General features: G+C 54.0%; 1 protein-coding gene across 1 annotated transcript; it reads right to left on the bottom strand.

Moving 5' to 3' along the window:
- Positions 1-4,482: 4,482 nt before the first annotated feature.
- SASH3 (SAM and SH3 domain containing 3) lies at positions 4,483-18,292 on the bottom strand. Its single transcript, XM_057538472.1, has 8 exons — positions 18,133-18,292; positions 10,563-10,658; positions 10,010-10,156; positions 8,446-8,587; positions 7,052-7,200; positions 6,719-6,928; positions 6,433-6,583; positions 4,483-5,896 (listed from the first exon to the last, which is right to left on the bottom strand). Exons 1-8 carry the CDS (start codon positions 18,187-18,189, stop codon positions 5,706-5,708), a joined length of 1,143 nt encoding a protein of 380 aa, XP_057394455.1. The 5' UTR covers positions 18,190-18,292; the 3' UTR covers positions 4,483-5,705.
- Positions 18,293-19,432: the final 1,140 nt, after the last annotated feature.

Below are 19,432 nucleotides of genomic sequence, written 5' to 3'. Positions count from 1 at the left end.
CAGAATCCAGATGTCCTCACTCCCAGTCCAGAGAGTTTTCTGGCATAACCCCCTGCCCCTCAGTCGAGCAGCTGTAGACAGAGAAAGGAGTTTGAATAATTCCAAGTGTCACTTGAATGAAATGAGCCTTTCCTTCATTTAACATTCAATAAATACTTATTGAAAACTTGTTGACCATGTGCTAGGGTTAACTTTAGGAGATATTGCATTGCTGACCCCATTCTCTTGTGAGTTGAGAAACAGCAGTAATTTTAGGATTTTTTTTGCCATTTTGGATGAATTTTACCAATGATCTCTCCCTTTTAGGCATGCAGAGGGCTGACTATATATAGTCAGACTGATATGGGGGTAGTTGTTGGGTTTTTGTTTTAGACTTAAATCTCTTAAATCTCTCTACAGACCCCTGCACTTAGGTTGAACTGATGGTGGGGTTTCTTTAGCACAGAAAGTCAGGAAGTTGCCTTGCCGAGTTCCCACAGTCAAATCGCCTGTCCCTTTGTGAGGGCCATTGCCCTGGGCTCTCTCTGACGCTATCCCTGGCAGGTCCCAGAGGCAATGGTATACAAATGCTGTATTGGTAACTGTGAAGTTCTAGGAAAAGGTGAAGCCTACATATCAAGTGCTATAGAATTCCGTTTATTTAGGACCTTCCTGGAGGAGGAATGTTGGCTGGGTCTAGAGGGGAGGCAGTTCCTTCCCACTTGATTGTGTTGTTGGCTGAATAATATAGAATGTGGCCGACGTTGTATGAGAAGCCAAGGTAGCCTCTATTGTGAAGGAGAGGTGGGAGAGCCACTTCTTTTCCCTAGCTGGGAAGCCTCATACCTCATCCTGAATTTCCTGACTTGGGAGGGGGGAAGGTGTTGAACCTCACTGAGACTACCATGATCAGTGCCCATTTTCCCCTTTACAAACCTCTTTTAGCTTTTGTTTTAATGCCCTTGGTCTCTAATGGCCCCACTGAGGCCTCCACTTCTGTGAAAAGCCTGGGCGGGGTTTCTATGAGTGAGAGGCAGACCATGATGGTCTAGAGTTTGGGCAGGAGCAGGAGAGGGAATTTGTGGAGGCGGTAGCCGTTTTTGTAGGGGGGAGGTGGGGGAGTTGATCAGGACCTACCTGAGGAAATAAAGGCAAGGAGTGACAGGCAGGGGTGATGGTTTAGCTAGAATGTGCTGATACCCCCAACTGCTTCCCCTGATGGGCTGGGGAGGTATCTCTAATCCTGAACTGGAGAGGAGCTGGCTGGACTCTACACTTTCTCTTTTTGAATCTGGCCTTTATCCTCTTCCTTCTAGCAGCCCATGGATGTCCAGCGGAATTGCCTAAAATAAGTCTGATACCCAGGGCTGATCATCGTACTGTAGGCTGGGCAGAGCTAGGGCTGTCCCAGGCTCTCAGGTGGGCTTTCTCTCCATCACCAGCCTCTCCGGACACCAGAGCTGGCACCCTCTACCCTGAATCCTAGCACCCTCTGGGAGCTTTGATATAGCATGTCTCTGAGCTACAGCAGTTAGTCTGCAGACAAGCACATGTCAGCGTGGCCTTTGTGCCCATTCTTGAGCTCAGTACCTTGGAGGTTACAAAAAAGTTCAAAAAACTCCAGCATTTATTGTCACTATGTGCCAGAAACTTTATAGGCTATCTCATTTATTTCTCTGATAACCCCAAGAGGTAGGTATTATTAGCTCATTATTCTTTTTTGTTTAATTTAATTTTTATTTATTTTAAATTATTTTTAAATTGAGATATAATTAACATATAACATTGTGTAAGTTTAAGGTGTGCAATGTGTTCACTTGATATATTTATATATCGCAATATAGATCATTATTCTTATTTTACAGAAAAGAAATATATGTGTATGTAATTACCTCAAATTCTGTAACTAACTAGTAAGTGGTGGAGCCAGGATTTGAAGACACTTTAGAATGCCAAAGCCTTTGCTCTGGGTCACTACACTAGCTAGGGGTCCAAGGAGAGACTAGCCTGGAAGGGAATGAAATGGAGGTTGCAGGGTGGTGACTTGTTATCATTCATTGAGCGTGAATTTTGTGCTTGACACTGTGCTAAGTATTCTACATACACTAGTTCATTCAATCTGTGTAACAACCCCATGAGGCTAGTACTATTATCCCCACTGTACTGATGTGGAAAGTGAGGCTCAGGGAGGTTAAGCGGCTTGTCCAAAGTGACCCAGCTAGTGAGTGACAGAGCCAAGACTTGAACTCAGGTTGGCCAGAGCTCCTAACTGCTAGTCTTCACCTTCCTGCCCTAGAGGAGCCTCCACTTACTGGAAAGGCCCAAGGGCACAGGAAGAGCCCCATTGCCCTCTTGCACCAGCCCTCCCCCACCTTCCAAGGGGAGCTAGAGGCTACGGCTCCCTGGGCCTCTGACATCCGAGGCTCGGGTGGGGGTATAGGGTCTCCAGCTGTGAAGACTCAGCCTCATGGACACCAGTCTTCGGTTTGCTGGGCTCAGGACGCCACTTGGCATCTTCTAGATGTCCGTGGGGCTGGACAGGAGCTTCCAGCAGCCCTGCCTGGACAAGGGGCTGCAGGCTTTGTGCTGCAGACCTACAGAGGCACTGCCTTCCTCGTCCTCAGGCCCTGGCTTGTAGTCTACATTTCCTCATTGCCCCTCTTCACTGGCCCCTCCCTAAGTCTGGTGATCATTGGAGCCCTTGCACAACTACCTACTTTCAGCCTGTATTCAGCCTACAGACCAAACTGAAGCCCTGTAGCTCTGAGACACACACTCCCCCCACCCAGGGCAGGGGAGGACTTTAAAACATCATTTTCTCAGTCATTCCTCTTTTTCTGAAGTTTTCCTCTCCCCAGCTTGGAGCTAATAGATAGGTATTACCCAGGGGGTTTCAAAGGTTTAGGAATCTCCTCTGATAGGCTCCCCTTGGTGTATGTGGATTTTAAGCACTTTGGGTCTTATTCACCCCCACTCCCCATCTTTCCAAAAGCCTGCATCAAAAGGCAGCAGGATCATGACTTTGCTGCTACCGTAAATTGGAGGCTTAGGCCTATTTATTTATTTAGTTTCATTGTTTTCAAAAATTAAAATATTGTTCCTTTTTATAGATATAAAAATAATACTTTTGAAATTCAAATAAGACAAGAATGTATTAACACTTCTCTTCCTCGCTCCTCTAATCCCACCCACCCCCTCACAAGATCACTGGTAACCATTTGGTGCAGATTTTTCTGGTCTTTATTCTTGTGTATGTTTCCTTTTCTTAAATAAAAATGGAATCACCCTATAAATAAAGTTTATTACTCACTTTTCCCCCATGATATTGCACAGACTTCTTTTTCAAGAACGTTTGTACGTTATTTGTATAATTTTAAAATTTCAATTTAAACAATAAAAATTCACAAAGATTTTCCCCGTGTCATTAAATATTTTTCTACAACGTCATGTTTAATGATACTGTATGAATGAACCATAAGGTATCTAACTAATTCCCCATTTGCGTTGTTTCCAATTTCTTACACAAAGCTGTTGTGAATATCTTTGTCCATATATTTGTGGGCACTTGTGTGGCTCTTTGTAGGGATGGAATCCTGGGAAGGGAATGGCTGGGTCAAAGGGTGTCAGAGGTACATCACAGAGTGATAGATTGCCCTCCGGAAGGCTGGCGGGGCTCTGAAAGCTTGTTGGGCTTCCCACTCAACATCTTCAACCTGTCTGAGCCTCAGTTTCCTCCTCTGTAAATTGGGAAGATGATGGTACTACCTCAGGGGGAGGGGATAGCATGAGGATCACAGGAGAGATACATGCAAAGTGCGTGGAGCCCAGCACACGTGTCGCTGCTTACGAAATGACAGCAACTATTCAGTACCACTAGGGCGGTGAGGCCATTTGGGCTGCTGGAAGCCACTAAGGGTAGTGGGACGAGTGCAGCTGAGAACAAAGCTCACACTCCAGTTTGCCCTCCTTAGTGCAGTTAATGCCGGAGAACCAAAGGAAGCCAGGAGTCTCCAGCCCACCTCCCAGGAGATGGTGTAGCTTCAGTGGGCACACGGTGGGACCCAGGAAGAGGTGACCTCAGAGGGAAGGTCCTGCTCACTGCAGATCTCCCTCTTGGACAACCCTCGGAGCAGGCCCTTTGTCGCGGGGTGCGGGGGGGCTGGGTGGGCAATGAATAGTTCCTATAGGAAGAGGGGAATAGCTACCCCCCACCCTCAGACCCCAGCAAGGCTGGTGGCCATGGGAGCCTGAGCTCTGAGGAGGGCTGGTTAGTGGTCAGCAGGGTCAAGGGCACTGAGCATCTTTGGGGAAGGGACAGACGGCCCTGACAGTGGAGAACATTTTGCTGAGTCCAGATTTGAAGGAGACTTGTCTGTTCCACCCGCCCCCCCAACACTCTCTCCATAGGAAAGATAACCGGAGACGGTGATTTAGTTCTACCTGTTTATTGCTACCAACCCATCTCCCTCCACCCCCCTCATATTTACACCTAAACCGCTCCCCCAAGATGGCTTCTACCAGAGTTCCTGGTACTAGGTCCAAAAGTGTCCACTAAACAGGCAGTCCAAGACATGGCGGGCACTGTTTGCCCTCAGGCCAGTTGGGCCCCGGGAAAGGGTTACTCTGGGAATTCTGGGCATAGACTTGGTACTGGGGTCAGGTACTAGGATATTTGACTCTCCCTCCCCTTCTGGAGCTCAAGGTACATCAAAACCGTTAGCAGAGTAAAGGTGGGATAGTGGACTCCCCAGTATCAAGCTTTGTGCTTTCTTTGCTTGTAAGGACCCACATGAGAGGCCAAGTCTTGCTTCTGAGGGGCCGGTCTGCCCTTGGAAGCCAGGTCGGGCCATCTGCCATTGGCCTTGGGTGAAGTGTCATTTAAGGGGCTGGAAGTGGAAGGGGAGGGTGCTTGTTGTCTGAGGTGTGGGCATTGTTTTAAGCTGGGGGAGTTGCAGCTTGGCTTGAGTTACGTGGGGAAGTATGGAATGGAGGAGCAGGAGGAGACGTTTCATTTGGGAGCCCAAGGCCCCTCCAGCCCCCTTAGTAAACCCCACTGGTGTCCTGGGCCACAGGTAATGGGACAGCAGACGTTTAATATCACAGAATGTCAGAGTTGGCCCTCAGCAACTATCCATTCTTATCCTGACCTGTCCTAGACCCAGATTGAGGAAGGCACTCGGTTCAAGTGGCACAGTGATTTAGTGGCTAAACCTGTAAGAAAATTAAGGTGAAGAAAGTAGGAAAGATACATGTACACGTGGCTTTCTTCAAACCTTATTTAGAGAATCTGGATTCACCTGTGATCAGTTAGAGTTCTTTTCAATGACCAGGTTCCCTAGGGTATTGAGATTGACCTGAACCACCGACTCGGCCCCCTTTCCAGGAGCAGCGCGACAGGGGAGGGTGGTGTGGAGGCAAGGAGGGTTTGGAGGCCTTGGTGGTGAGGGACGTGGGCCCGGTGGCCCCTCAGTGCCCCCCTTGCTCCGGCCGCAGCTGGAAGGGCTGTGCTGTCCAGTAGCTGGTGGAGGGAGGCGGCCCGGCTTCGGCGGCTTGGCGTGCACTCCAGCAGCGCCTGTAGGGCTCGGCCGGCCTCCGCTGCCCTAGGCACCCCTGGGGGAGCGGGGCCAGGCTCGGTGCCGGTCCTCCGGCCCGGGGCCACCGCGGGAGGCTGGGTCCAGCCCCGCGGCCTGGGCTGCTCGGGCCCAGTCTCGGCCCACACTGCCGCCTCAAGGTGCCCCGGCCAGGGAGAGGCCGTGTAGCTGCTCCTCGGCACCCGCCAGCTCTGCCTCGTCGCGCCCGCTCTCTGAGCCCTCGAAGCAGCCCGAGTCACGCGGGATGTCCACCTTGGGCTCCGCCACTGTGTGCGCCACTGGCTCCTGGCCGCTCTCGGCGCCCTCTTCTGCCTCCTCGCTGCCGGCTGCCAGGGGCCAGGGAGGGAGAGGAATGTGGGGGGCTTGGCCCTTAGGTGGGAGGGGCTTCAGAAACCCTGGGGGCCCATGTGGGTGGAAGGACCCTGGGAAGCCCGCCGGAGGCCGTCTCTTCTTCTGGTCGCCCACCACCAACCACCCCTGCCCTTTCTCGGCCCTTCTGGTGGGAGTGGTTTCCAGGCCAGCTCTCCCACCCAGGAGCTCAGACTTCCTCAGCACTGAGCTGGTAGCCAGGACACCTGCTCCTGAATCGTGGCTCTGTCGTTACCCAACGTGGAGTCCTCGAGTCCACGCCTTATCTTCTCTGGCCCTAAGTCTCCCGTTTGATCCCAAAGGGAGTTGAGCCCGATCGTTCCTAAAACCCCTTCTCATCACAAGCTCTGCCCGAGACTGGAATTCAAGTGTGGAAGGCGCCTGCCCGCTGCAGAGGGGCGCCGGGGCAGGGCCAGGCAGGCCTCGCCGCCCAACACGCCCAGCACGCCCAGCACCAGCGCTCACGCCCCTCCCCCGCTCCCAAGCCACTCACTGTCATAGTCCAGCAGCAGCTCGGCAGCCGTGAGCAGCTTGGCCCGATGCTGTGGGTCCATGATATTCAGCTCGTTGAGGTGTGTTTCCCGCAGCTCTTTGAAGTCCTCCAGCGTCTGGTAGCCGTTGAGCAGCAGGGTGGACGTGTGCTCCTGTGGGCAGAAGCAGGCCACCAGCGCGGCCGCTTACAAGCCGCCCCCACCTAGGACCCGTCTCTCCCCGCAGAGCTGACCTGCCCTGGCCCCCATCCCTTGCTCCTAGACACTAGACTAGGCCCCAGCTCAAACCTCAAGGCCGATGCGCTCCAGCAGCTCATGCAGGGTCTTGGGCTTGGGCCTCTTGCCCTTGCTCTGTCGGCGGCTGGGGCGGGCAGGTCCCACAGCCTCCTCGGGCAGCACGTCCACGTAGATGAACTTGAAAGAGCCCAGCCTGCCATTGAGCAGGCCCAGCCACGTGCCCACAGGCGGCTTTTCGATGATCTGGATCACATCTCCTTTCTGTGGGAGGAGAGAGCAGAGCAGAACAGAGCAGGGGTGAGGTGGCCCCTTGGCCTCCTGTACCCTCTACCTGTATGGGGTACAGCCTGCCAGGCTCAGCAGGGGCCTGGATGCCAACCTTACCTGTAGTTTCAGTGAGTCGTGGTCATAGGGGCTGGGAGTGAAGTCAGTGTGGACTCGTGCCCGGCCACAGAAGGGCCCTGTGTACTGGGGGGCAGGTGGTTCCTCCCCGAAGCTGCCAGAGCCTGGGCTGGGGCTGCAGAGCTCACTGCCTGCAGGAAATGGGGCAGGGAGGAAGGTCACCTTTGTCCCCAGACAGCTGGGGCAGTGCCCAGCAGGTACCTTTCCAGGGGCTCTGGCTAGAAATCCCAAGGATACATGCTGGGGAAGAAAACTGAGCTCTAGTAAGTCTCACACTGCAGAAGGGATTCTGACCCAACCCCTCTGCCACCCTGAAGGAGCATAGCTTCCCTCCTGGCGCCCCAGGCATGAAAATAGTTGACCATAGAAGGAGGAATGGCTCACAGATCAAAGACTGGGCAAATTGGGAGGGTCTCTAGAGACCAACTGGGCCAACACCCCAATGAACAGATGAGGAAAACTGAGGCCAGACAGGCCAAGTGACCTGCCCAAGGCCTCTCACCTTATAATTGGCAGCACTGGGTCTGTTAGACCCCAGGCTTCCTGACTCCCACTCCAGTGCTCCTGGAAGCCACCTTCCACCCAGGAAGCCACATTGTGCATCAATATTTTACTTTCTCTACTTAATAAGACTCTGTGTCGAGTTACAACATCACACGGAAACTCAAGACTTTCTCTCTGGGAAGGGCAGGATGAGGGCCTAAGAGGCTTTCACTGGGGGTAGGGAGGTGTCTTTGGAGCCAGAGAAAGATCAGAGAACTTGGAACTAATCCGAAGGGAGAGAACGGCAGTGCCTCTGTAGGTCTGCAGCACAAAGCCTGCAGCCCCTTGTCCAGGCAGGGCTGCTGGAAGCTCCTGTCCAGCCCCACGGACATCTAGAAGATGCCAAGTGGCGTCCTGAGCCCAGCAAACCGAAGACTGGTGTCCATGAGGCTGAGTCTTCACAGCTGGAGACCCTATACCCCCACCCGAGCCTCGGCTGTCAGAGGCCCAGGGAGCCGTAGCCTCTAGCTCCCCTTGGAAGGTGGGGGAGGGCTGGTGCAAGAGGGCAATGGGGCTCTTCCTGTGCCCTTGGGCCCCTCCAGCAAGTGGAGGCTCCTCTAGGGCAGAACTAAGTTCAAGCCTGGGTCACCTTGGGCAAGTCACTTAACCTCCCTGAGCCTCAGTTTTCACATCAATAAAGTGGGGATAATAATAGTACTGGCCCCATGAGATTGTTGTGAAGATTTAACGTTTAGAGGGCTGGGAAAGGTCCCAGCAGGCTAACAGTAAAGGTTCATTTCTCTGTACCACCCTCTCCCAGACAGCCACGTGTATGGCCTTAACCCCGTCCTTTCCTCCAGACTCAGCAGGTGTGCCCCTCCTCCCCTACTCACCTGTGGATGCCTGGCGGCTGAGTGCTGGGAGCTCCCGCTCCTCCTGCTCAGAAAAGGCCAGCGCCATCTTCTCAGGGCCGGGGCTGTCCAGGCTGCAGTCTGGAGACGTCGGGGAGGCTGAGCCCTCCTCCAGAGTATCTCCCTGGAGGGCAGGAGAGGCAGCAAGCCCTGAGCAGCCTCGGCTGAGGTGCACATGGGGCAGCCCCGGGTGCAGAGGGAATGGGCCTGGGCTCCAGGGAGAACTGGGGCCTGGCTGGAGCCCCAGCTCTGCCTCTCGAGGGCTGCATGGCGCCCTCTGGGCCCTAGTTTCCTCTTCCGTGAAGTGGGACTGACAGTCCTTGCCCTGCCCACGTCATGGAATGAGGCTCAACGGGGGTGCCGTGTGAATGCACTTTGTCAGCTCAAAGTGCCAACTTACACACAGAAAAGGCCTCAGTGCCAGAATTGAAACTCAGAGCTGTTACTAGGGCGTAGCCAGGCAGACCACGGCGCTGGAGAGTCCCTACTTTTGACTGTGCTCCTATGTGCCAGACAGAGGATTTCATTTAATCCTCACTTGAGGATATGTGCTCGATCGTCCCAAGTTTACAGATGAGAAGTAATGGAGGAACGTTCCCGAGGCCACGCAGGAGCCCACAGACAAGTCGGTCTGACTCTAGAGCTCCTGGGCCTCCCCACACCCCTGTGCGGTGGTAACTTTCACAAATGACTCAATGGCAATAAAAGCCCTGATTTGTAGAAGTTGCCAACTCCTGTATTGTAAATACTCCCCACCGTGGGCAACAGAGAAATACCACTCTGGTGTCACTGAATGAGTACCATCATCGGCTATTTCCAGCCCCAAAGACTGTAGATGCCAGTAACCTCAAGGGCACAGAGAACAGTGAAAGGTAGTACAAGAATTAGGAAATGAGTTTTGAAGACTGACTTTAGTCTTTTTATTTTTAAAATAATAGATTTAATTCTAAGTTGGTAGAAGCTAATTTTCAGTAATGGTTATATCTCACACCTGGCTCACAAAATCCCTGAAAATTTGACCAACTGCTATCCAGAGCTGGCATGAGCCAGTTAGCACACTGCTGCCAGGGCACCTCCTCCAAGAACCAGGAGCAAACCGGACTCGCTGTGTGACTTTAGCTACTTGGATGTGCCTGCCCCACAGCTGTGTGTTCTGCCCTCCCTCCCGGGGCCAAAGCCAGCCTTGCCGATTTTCTTTCATAGGGCCTCTTGGAATCAGGCCTTCCCAATCACAGGGGCTAGTTCCAAGCAAAAGTTTGCGGTGGATGAATTTGCCCTGTGTGATCTCAACTCCTCAGACCCGCCTGCCCAGGAAGCTTCTGCTACCCACAACTTCATCCCTCCTCAGACCCCACTCCTGCTCCCTCAGGACCACGCCATCCTGCCATGTCCATGGCCGAGGGAGCTCCCTTTCCAAGGTGCCCCTTCCTGCTTGTATGGGGCCAGGCATCGTTACCTGAGCGTGGCTGTCACAGTGGCCATGCTCAAACCCTACCAGAGCGGTGCCTGTCCTCCCTGCCCCCCCCCCATGGGTCCCAGGCCTCACCATCTCCTCCGACAGTGCCTTCACCATCATCTTGCCCATCTTCCTGTTCATGGTTCGGGAAATCACGGCCCTCCACTTCTTCCCCAGCTTTTTGCTGCTCTTTCCAGCATCCTCTGGGGTCGGAACACCTGAGTCATCTTCTGGAATCTGTGACAATAAATGTGGAGGTCCAGGAACCCTGGTGACCATGTCTGGGTCCAGGACTTGGGAGCTGAAGGCGGCTTTTGGGTCCTGGCAGATGCTGGAAGGGTGCGAAGCAGAGTTCCCCATCCCTTCCCTTTCAGCCCCAGACCTGTCCTAGGCCCTATTCATTTGTATTTAAATTGGCCCTATTCATTTGTATTTAAATCGACAATTAATTTGCAATCAAAAAGAATGCAGGTGAGGTTTTAGGGCCCAGAATTTTAGTGGGTGAGAGACTTGGGCCCATTGTATTTAAAAAGACTTTGCCTCAACAATCCTAAAAGGGTCTTTCCCCCACCCCCACCCCCACCCCGCCATTCCCCCACCCAGGGCCGGCAGCCAGATCCCCCAAGGAGGCTCTGAAACTCACATTATCATCCAGATTAAATTCCTTCTCGCTCACCACTGGGGAGCTGGGTTTGGACTTGGCAAAATCTTTGAAGCTGCTGGATCGCTGAAGCGAGAGCTGGAAGAAGCAGAGGTGTTGCCATCAGTGGCACTAAAAATGGTGGCCGAGTAAGGAGCAAAAAGCTGTCCCCGCTCCCAACACACCGCATGCACCCCAGGGCTGGACAGGGCCACGGGGCTAAGGAGGTGAAGCTACAAGACGTCCTTCTGGCTACCGGGCTTCGTCCTGTTCTTTAGCTGTGAGCGGCCCCTAAAGCAGGCCGCAGAGTAAGCTCCTCGCCTCAGGATCCTCCGCCTGGGTCAGGCCTCAGACTAAGCCCAGCTTTCCACCACTACCTGAAGTCTGGTCCCCAGAACCCTGTAGTGAAAGACTAAATGAGTCTGAGTAAACGCGTATCTCCTACTGGAGACATATCTCAGCACGAACCCGCAGCGTCACCTTTATTTATATAACAGGGCAAACCCTCCCAAACCCTGCAGCCTGGCCTCCAGGCTCTGTCTTCCCCAAGCACGGTTTCCTGTGACGGTGACCGCGGCAAACACACTGGGGCCTCCAGGCTGATGCATCTGTGTCCCAAGAAGAGGAAGGCAATCCCCCCAGGGGCCAGTAAGACCTGGCATTATGCGTTCTGGAAAGCCACAGTAGAGACTGATTCAGAGAAGGTGCCCGCAGATTTGAGACACAAATGATTGGGTTGAATATGGTAAAAGAAAGCTGCCATTTTGTCTGTCTTCATCTCTGCTTTTAACTTAACTTAGCTGCTAATGCGACGAGCTGTCTACACTAGACGTGTGCCAGTGTTCAGACTTGCAGGCCCGACCTATTGTTTGTGCTGTGAATGAAAAATGTTGCCGGCCGTATCAGCAAACAAAGGATGCTGCGGCCAGCAAGCCATCGGCCACTACCGCTGCCCCGATGGTGAGCCCCGAGGGAACTCAGGATGGAGACAAACGGGCTGCCCACTGCCAAACCCTCAGCCACAGCAGCCACCCCCAGCGGTGCCCCCTGAGGGGACACAGGATGGGAAGGGACAGGATACTAGCCCTTATCTTTGCATAGCAAAGGAATGATTTCAATAAGCCCCGACTCTTGCATCTTCCCATACACAGAAAAGCGCTAAATTCAACTACTTGGGATATCTGGTTTCCTTTAACCAACAGTGATCTTTTGATGTTCCCACTACCTGGCCTTTGCTGCAAAAACCCCTGTATATCCTGGCTTCTCCCTTACCTCTTGGGAGCAGTCCCTCAGAGTTCTCTGAGAGGCTGCCTCCCGGGCTTGAAGTCCTCAGAAAGTCTGCCGAATAAACCATAATTCTCAACTTTTAGGTTATGCATTTTTTTTCAGTCGACAGTGCTGATAAGCCTGTTTTCAGGAAATGAGCTTTCTTAACTATACATGCAACGCACATGGCTAGATAGCAGGAGAAACCCGGGCTAGGTAAGGAGGGCCGACTTTAGACACAAGAGGTGTAGGCTGAGCCCGAATCAAGATCAACAGTCAAGACCAGAGATACACACAGGAACCAGAGTTCACAGATGGCCAGACAGATAGAGCGGGGTCGGCGGCAGACACCAGAGATAAGGGCTTGAGGAACCGAAGCCCCAAACCCGCTCAAAGCTGAAAGTTTCACATCCTCTTTCCTACAAAAGGGGGGTCCAGTGACAATCCCTCAGGGCAGGGGCAGTATCACCTGCCCCCTCAGCATACACACAACTGGCCCCAGCTCCTGGGGACTGCAGTGGAACACTTCAATTCTCTTGGTGGGTCTTGACCAAAAGCAAGTCAGCAGTCAGGGACAGCGGCCACACCTTCCTAGAGGGCATGGCAAGCTAGCTGACCAGAAACTAGGTCAGTGGTCAGGCCAAGCAGACACCACCGCCATGAAGGCCTCCTGGGTGAGGCACCTGCAGCCTCAGGGAGAAAGCCTCTTCCGCAGGATGCCGGGGAGCTGGGAAAGGGGGCTGAGGGGTTACAGGGAGGGGAACGCATGGCTGTGGGGTGACCGCTCCTGTTCCCATGCATCTCCTCCATCCTCCTTCCCTGGTTTTCCCTGCCCACTATTCTTTCCGCTTTTTCTTCCTTGCTTTCCCCTTCTCTCCTCCACCTTCCATTCATTTCCTCCTCTTGTATGGCTAAGATGCAGCTGCCTGGATAACTTCCTCCTTTTATTGCCTGGAAAAGAGGGAACAGAGAGAGGATAGGCACCAGGCTGGCCTGGGCCCAAGAAGGGCAGGCTGGGGTGCTATTTTTAGGCCGATGGCGCCTATTGTGGCCTCCCCTCCATGAATCCCAATCCCAAGAGTTGCCCCTGAAGCCCCAGGGACCAGTGATCCTGGAAAGCCAGGAGGAGGGCAGGCGTGGGGCTGGAAGTGGGCTTTGCTGAGGAAGAGTAAACTCACCACCAGGCTGCCCTCTAATTGCAGTTCTTTCCTTTTTCTGTCATTAAGCTGCAGTCGGGGTTGGGGGGTGGCTGGGAAGGTGGCTTTTGGCTCCTGAGACCTTGTGTCAGGGCCCCTCTGTCCCAGCTTTAGCTCAAAATGGGAGAAAACAATCTAAAAGGGCCATGTGGGTGGCGCTGGGACATGGGCCTGGTCGGCCACTCCTCAGCCCAGGGACGTGGAAAGAACTAGACAAGTTCTTTGGGTGACTAAGGGTGAGGGCTGTTTGACCTGGGGGGCCTCTTGCCCTGCCCACCTCTAAACTCAGGAGCGGCTCCAAATATCCTGAATGCCTTTCGGTGAGCCTGAAGTGACCCCCCCTCACCCAGGTGTGAGTGGACATCCTTGGGCCCTTTTGGATTTTCTGCCTGGCCTCCCTTTAGGGCGAGACCTTCCTGGGGGTCCTGGGTGGGAGGTAGTACCGTACACTGTCGGCCATTTTTTCACGTCTAAGGGGAGTATATGGGCCTCTTGGAAAGAACTACTTTTTTGGCGTCACACATTGCTGAGTTCAACTCTGGGATGTGTGACCTTCGGTGAGTTATTTAACCTCCCCAAACCTCAGTCTCTTTACTTGTTGTCGGCTAGCGAGAGTTCACATCTTGGTTCTGCCATTGACCAGCTCTGTAAAGCTGGGTCAATTCCTCAACTTCTCTGGGCTTCCGTTTCCTCATGGGTGAAATGAAGACCGGAGCACACACCTCGCTGGGTTGTTGTGCGGATGAGAGGGTGACCGTGTGACACAGCAGCCCCTCGAGGCATGTTCGGGGAGGCTTACTTAGCCTTTCCAACAACCCACCTCCAGGCTCTTACCCCTTGCGTTCCCCACCTGGAACACTCTGCCCTTCTCTCTGTCAACCATAGTTTCTCCCGTCCTTCAGAATCCAGTTTAACTGGAAGCAACTCAAATGCTCATCAGCTGTAGAGGGATTCGTGAATTGTGGCCGAGTCACATGAGGCAAGAGCACATGGCAATGAGCTTCGTGCAACTCTCCCCAACAATACGGTGACTCTCACGGCTACACCGTTGGGCAGAAGGGACCCACCACCAGAGTATATTATATGGTTCCCCGTACAGAAAGTTCAAAACCCGGCAAAACTAATCCATGGAAGTCAGAAGAGTGGTGACCTTTAGGGAAGGGGGTCATGTAGTGACTGGCAGGGGCATGAGGGAAGCTTCTGGAGCATTGGAAGTGTTCTGTTTGATCTGGGTACTGCCTACATGGGGATGTTCACTTAATGGAACTCCATTGAGTGCTACATTTATGATTTATGCACCTTTTCTACGGATATTATACTTCAATAAAAAGGTTTTTCAAATCCAGTTTTAAAGGCACTGCCCCCTGCAGGAAGCCTTCCCTGATCACCCCCTCAGAGCCTCACCCTGCCCTCACTGGCATCTTCTTCCCCTGCTGCCTAAGACCGAGCGCCCTCTGGGCTCTGGGCACAGGCCTGTGCATGTGTGGGAATCCAGTAACGAGGGGTCAAACACCGCCCCTGTGCCCGGTGCCCTGCCAAGCACTTTGTGTGTGTCCGCTCACTTCAGCTTCACTGCGGCCCTGTCTTTACATCGCACTTCTCATCTGGGGACACTGAGAATCGGAGAAATGAAGCATCCTAGGTGGAGTGGCACAGCTGACAGTGGGAGGAGCAGGGCTTTGAACCCATGTCTGTGACTCTGGAAGCCTGTGCTTGTTCCTGTGCTCAGAGCTCAAGAAGTTGCCCCCTAGTATAGAAGTGGATTAAGGGCAATGGCGACTGCAGGCGCTGTTTGGAGGAAGCTACCAGGAGAGCAGGTGGGAGCATGGAGGAAGAAGGGCTCCGGAGGGCTTCGTGGAGAAGGAGGCGCATTTGAGCTGGGCTGTAGCAGGGGAGCCAGGATTTCTCCAGGTGGAGTTGGGAAGGGTTTGTCAGGAGCGAGAGTTAGGGATGTTCCAAGCGTGGTGAAGGCCACAGAAGGCCCTTGCCAGCCATGGCATTAGCCTGTGGGCAATGAGGAGCCACTGGCAATATGAATTGCATGCTGGTGTGGAGGGGGATGCCAGATGTGTGCTGTAGGAAGGGAGCCTGGGGGAAGCAGTGTGCTGGGATTGGGGAAGAGAGGAGCAGGGAGAGACTGGAAGGAGGGGACGGCTGCACACTCGAATGGGAACCTTGATTCCTCTCCATTTCTCCTGGCGAGAGGTCTGGGATGTAGCGAAAAGTAGGAGTGTGATGGGGTAGGACCATCCTTAGGGGAGGTAGGTCCCAGGACAAACCCCTGCCGACTACCTACACTCCAACAGACCAAAGAGAGTGCAGAGAGACACTTGATGGAGGCAAAAGTCTCCAAAAGGCAGCCAAGGGGTATTGCTCCCCCCAGCCCGGGCGTCTCCCCAATCCTTCATGATGCATAGCAGGTGACACATCCTGACCCCACCATCCTGGAGGGCCTGTTCCCAACTCTGCTCTGCTGCTTTGAAGGTCACTCATTCCATGGCCACCTGGGCCTGCCCTGCAGAGCTCTCCTGCTGATAGGCTGAGTCTTTTATGCTCATCAGACTCTTCCAGTGCTTTTGAGATCAGTAGGGAGACAAGAGAGTAGAGGGAGAAGGGGTCAAGACCCTGGACACTGACAAATCTTGGCTTAGATCCCTGCTCTGCAGTTTACTAGCTGTGTGACCTCGGGTAAGTCACTTCGCCTCCCTGAGCCTCAGGCATAAAATGAAGACAATGCCTGCCCCTACTTCACAAGGTTGTCGTGAAGAGCCAGCGGGCTAAGGGATGGGTGGAGCGCACAGCACAGCACCTGGCACCTGCTGAGCTGCTAGGTGTTGTTTTCTCCGCTTCAGGGCTGGGACCGAAGCTCGGTCCTTGCAGTGGGTTCCCCGCCCCCACCCACGCCTGTGGCGTGCACCCTCTCGTGGACACATGTACACATGTGACACAGTGCACTCACACGTATTGTTCCAGGCGATCCACACACCCTCCTGAGGTGGGCAGATCAGGAACTATCCCCCTTTTCCGAGGTGAGGAAACTTAGGCCCAAGGAAGGTGAGTGAACTGTCCAGGGTCCTACAGCTGGAACCCGGTAGGATTCCAACTCTGCTTTCTTGTCCCCTGCCCAGCACATTCTCCACTTGGTAGGCCCGAAAGGAGGAGAGGGACAGGAAAGGGAGGCCTCTCTTGCCTTTGTGCTTTCCCCTCCACCACGTCACCTTGGCCTCTGAGGGAAAGGGACTTGCCCAAGTCACAGTGCTGGAGCTGCGCCGCTGCCTCCGGGCCTGGGGAAGATGCTGTCTCCACCTTCTGGAAAGTTGGCTTTTCTAAGGGCACTTCCATGGGATGGGGCTTGGAGAGTGGCTCTGGAGGCTGGCCCAGGCTCTGCAGGGGTGAGGTAGGCTTTGCCTGGACGATGCTGCCCTAGAGGACATGGTCCTCAGAGTGCCACAATGGCCTTGACTCTCCTGGGAGAGGCCTGTGGGAAATCCCAGAGGCCCAGGCACCAAACACAGAATCTGGATAATGGAAGTGGGGAAAGAAGACGGGATTTCTGGCTTCTGTGAGCCTTCGGGCACCTCCACCTGAGGCGGCACAGGGTGCCAGTGTTGAAGTGTTAGCTCTTTCTCAGACTCTTTCCTCCAGCTCAGCTCCCCTGTGGTTTGGGGCCCAGCAGTGTGTAGGGCGGTCTCTGCTTCCCACCCCCATCAGCCGGACAGCAAGGGGAAGTGGACCCACTCGCTGAGGAGAGACAGCCAGTGGTAAGTCTGCCGGGGGCTGGCGCCGTGCGGGGCTTGGACAGGGGTGACAGAGCCTGTGTGAAGAATCATGAATCTCTTTCCCACCCGCCCACCTCCACTGCAACCTTAGAGAAGCAGCTGGAGTGGGGAGAGTACAGCCGGAAGTGGCAGCCACCCCAGGACCTGAGATGGGGCAGGATGTACACCCCAGTGCCCCGAGGCTCGGCTTCTCAGCTGGTTCAGTCTCCGTCTGGAAGCTACTCCCCTGACAAAGGGGCTCCCCCACAGAGCACCTGATCTGGGCTCCAGGGGAAACCAGCGGGGCGCCATGAGGGCCTGGAGGCCCTGGACCTTGGTCTGTGGCTACGCCTGGCCTCTTGGACCTGGTTCAGGCCTGCTTTGGGATGGTCCTAGGCTCCTGCTGGATGTGCGGGATGTATTTGCTGATTGCCTGGGAGGATCCGACGATCGAGTCAAAAAATTAAGTCTAGAAATCCTCAGATCCAAATAGAGAAACCTAAATGTGGCAGAGCCTTCAAGGAATCTTCTAGTCTGGCCTCAAGACTCCAGGAAGATGAGCACCTCAGTTGCCCGTGGCAGCTGCTTTTCTTCCTGGCCTTTAAAATCCCCCCTCACAGAAATTTTTCCTCCTCACCCCTCACTCCTACTCATCATCTCAGCACCTTCATTTCTCATTCTTCACAAATAATTCCTCTCCACCTGGGAAGAAACTGTATGCCCCCAGCATCCCACTGCAGGTTTGGAGGCCCTTTCTTTAAATCTGGAAATCACGCTGGGCCCCATCTTCAGGTGGGCCCCCTCTCCTGTGGGCCCCGGGATCTACAACAGAGCTGAACCAAGTGGGCAGAGCCTGGGCTCTGGCCAAAGGGCGGGGGCCCTGGGAGCATCATGGCTCCTGGCTGGGTGGCCCAGCGGAGCCCTTTGAGTGAGACGGCTCCTGAGACGCAGGCTCAGGAAGAAGCAGTGGCGGGACCGGTGTAGGGCAGAGAGAATTAAGTACGGTCTTAGGGTTCAACTTGAGAACTGTATTTTATAATTCTCGAATTCTAGTCTAGGATTCTAGTCCCCAATTTTAAGTCTTTATCTTATCATTGTAGGGTTGAATCCTACAACTTTTAGACTTCTAAGAATGTATTCTGTAACTCTGTTTCTCTAGAATTTGGAAAGTCTCTTCTGTACTTCTGTTACTCTAGTTACCTTTGGGCCCATGTCCCGTGCCCTTGGGAGAATGGCCCTCACCTACAGACTCAACAGAAGGCCTTTGGCTCTTCCCACTTCCGTGAGTCCCGGAGAGGATGGGCTGAGAGAGCAGAGGGAAGGAAGCAGTGAGTTCCCAAAGATGCTCCTCACCTTTTTCTTCTGAGTGGGCTCCTTCTCGCTGGCGTTGGAGGGCTTACGGCGCAACATGGTCCTCTACCCTGGTGATACTCCGTCCCTGCTCTCCTAGCTATCGAGATGCGGAGGCCTCTCGCTCAGCCTCGCCAGCACCGTCCAGGGGGCACGGCATGGACTGAGCCTCTGGCTGCCACTCTGACTGCTGCACTGGCAGCTTGGGGGTGCGGGCCATGGACACCCGGCGGCAGCGGCATACAGGAAGCCCCGTCACGTGACCTGCTCTTACAGCAATCGCAGCCCCTGCCGGCCCCTAGGGAGGAAGGAAGTCCCAGCTTCAGTCTCCAGAGATTCTGATGCAGACGGCTCTTGGGTTGAACAAGCAGAGAAAAGTCCCTACCTTGCCATCTCATGGCAACCATTGCCAGTCCTTCGGCCAGTCAACCTGACATTATACGGCCTACTCAAGCCCTTTATCTCACTGACCAGAGTCCCGAAACCGGAAGTGGGACCATCTCTCTGCCTGTGGGGCCAATGCTCCCAGTCACCTTGCCTCACCAAGGTCACCACTGCTATCAGTACCTCTCCCATCACCCCGTAGCCATCACTCCTATCTACAGCCATCAGCCCTGAAGTCATCTCCACTGCTACTGGCACACCTACAGCCAGCACCGCTAGAACAACCATCCCTGCAGCCATCACCCCTACGGCTATCATCACTGCTGCTATCACTGTCACAACCGTCATCCTCTCAGCTGTTATCCTTACGGACATTACAGCCAGTCACTCCCATGACACTCTTACCCCACGACCATCATCCCTACAGCCATCACCCCTGCAACCATCACCACACTCCTGCAACCAACACCTTTCAGCTATCACCCCTGCAGTCTTTCCCACTGCCATGAGCACCACTACAGCCATCACTGCTAAAACAACCACCCCTACAGTCAACACCCCTCGGCCATCTGTCTCTATCTGCCTCACCACTGCCACTATCACCGGTACCGTGATCATCCTCCTAGCTATCACCCTTACAGACACTATCACTATAGCCAGTCATGCCCACTGATGCCCTCACCCCTACAACCATAACTCCTAGAGCCATCTCCCCTCCGCCATCACCCTGCAGCTGTCATCCCCACTGTCACCGGCACACCTACAGCCATTCTCACCAGAGCAGTCACACCTACAGTCAACATCCCTTGGCCACCACCACTTATATTTATCACCACCACAGCCATCAACATGAAAAAAAAAGCAATTGCAAGCAACTCCACACCACCAGCAAATGTCCCTTTCAGCAGGCATTTCTCGA

This window comes from Balaenoptera acutorostrata, chromosome X, assembly GCF_949987535.1.
Source record: "Balaenoptera acutorostrata chromosome X, mBalAcu1.1, whole genome shotgun sequence".
NCBI classification, from domain to species: Eukaryota; Metazoa; Chordata; class Mammalia; order Artiodactyla; family Balaenopteridae; genus Balaenoptera; species Balaenoptera acutorostrata.
Note: the sequence above shows the minus strand (reverse complement) of the source record. Positions and strands in the feature narration are given on the sequence as shown.

Coding starts and splice junctions, on each gene's coding strand:
- SASH3 (XM_057538472.1), bottom strand. CDS start 18,189: ATGTTGCGCCGTAAGCCCTCCAACGCCAGCGAGAAGGAGCCCACTCAG. Junction 10,157..10,562: donor AATTTAATCTGGATGATAAT/GTGAGTTTCAGA, acceptor TTATTGTCACAG/ATTCCAGAAGATGACTCAGG. Junction 6,929..7,051: donor ACGACTCACTGAAACTACAG/GTAAGGTTGGCA, acceptor CTCCTCCCACAG/AAAGGAGATGTGATCCAGAT.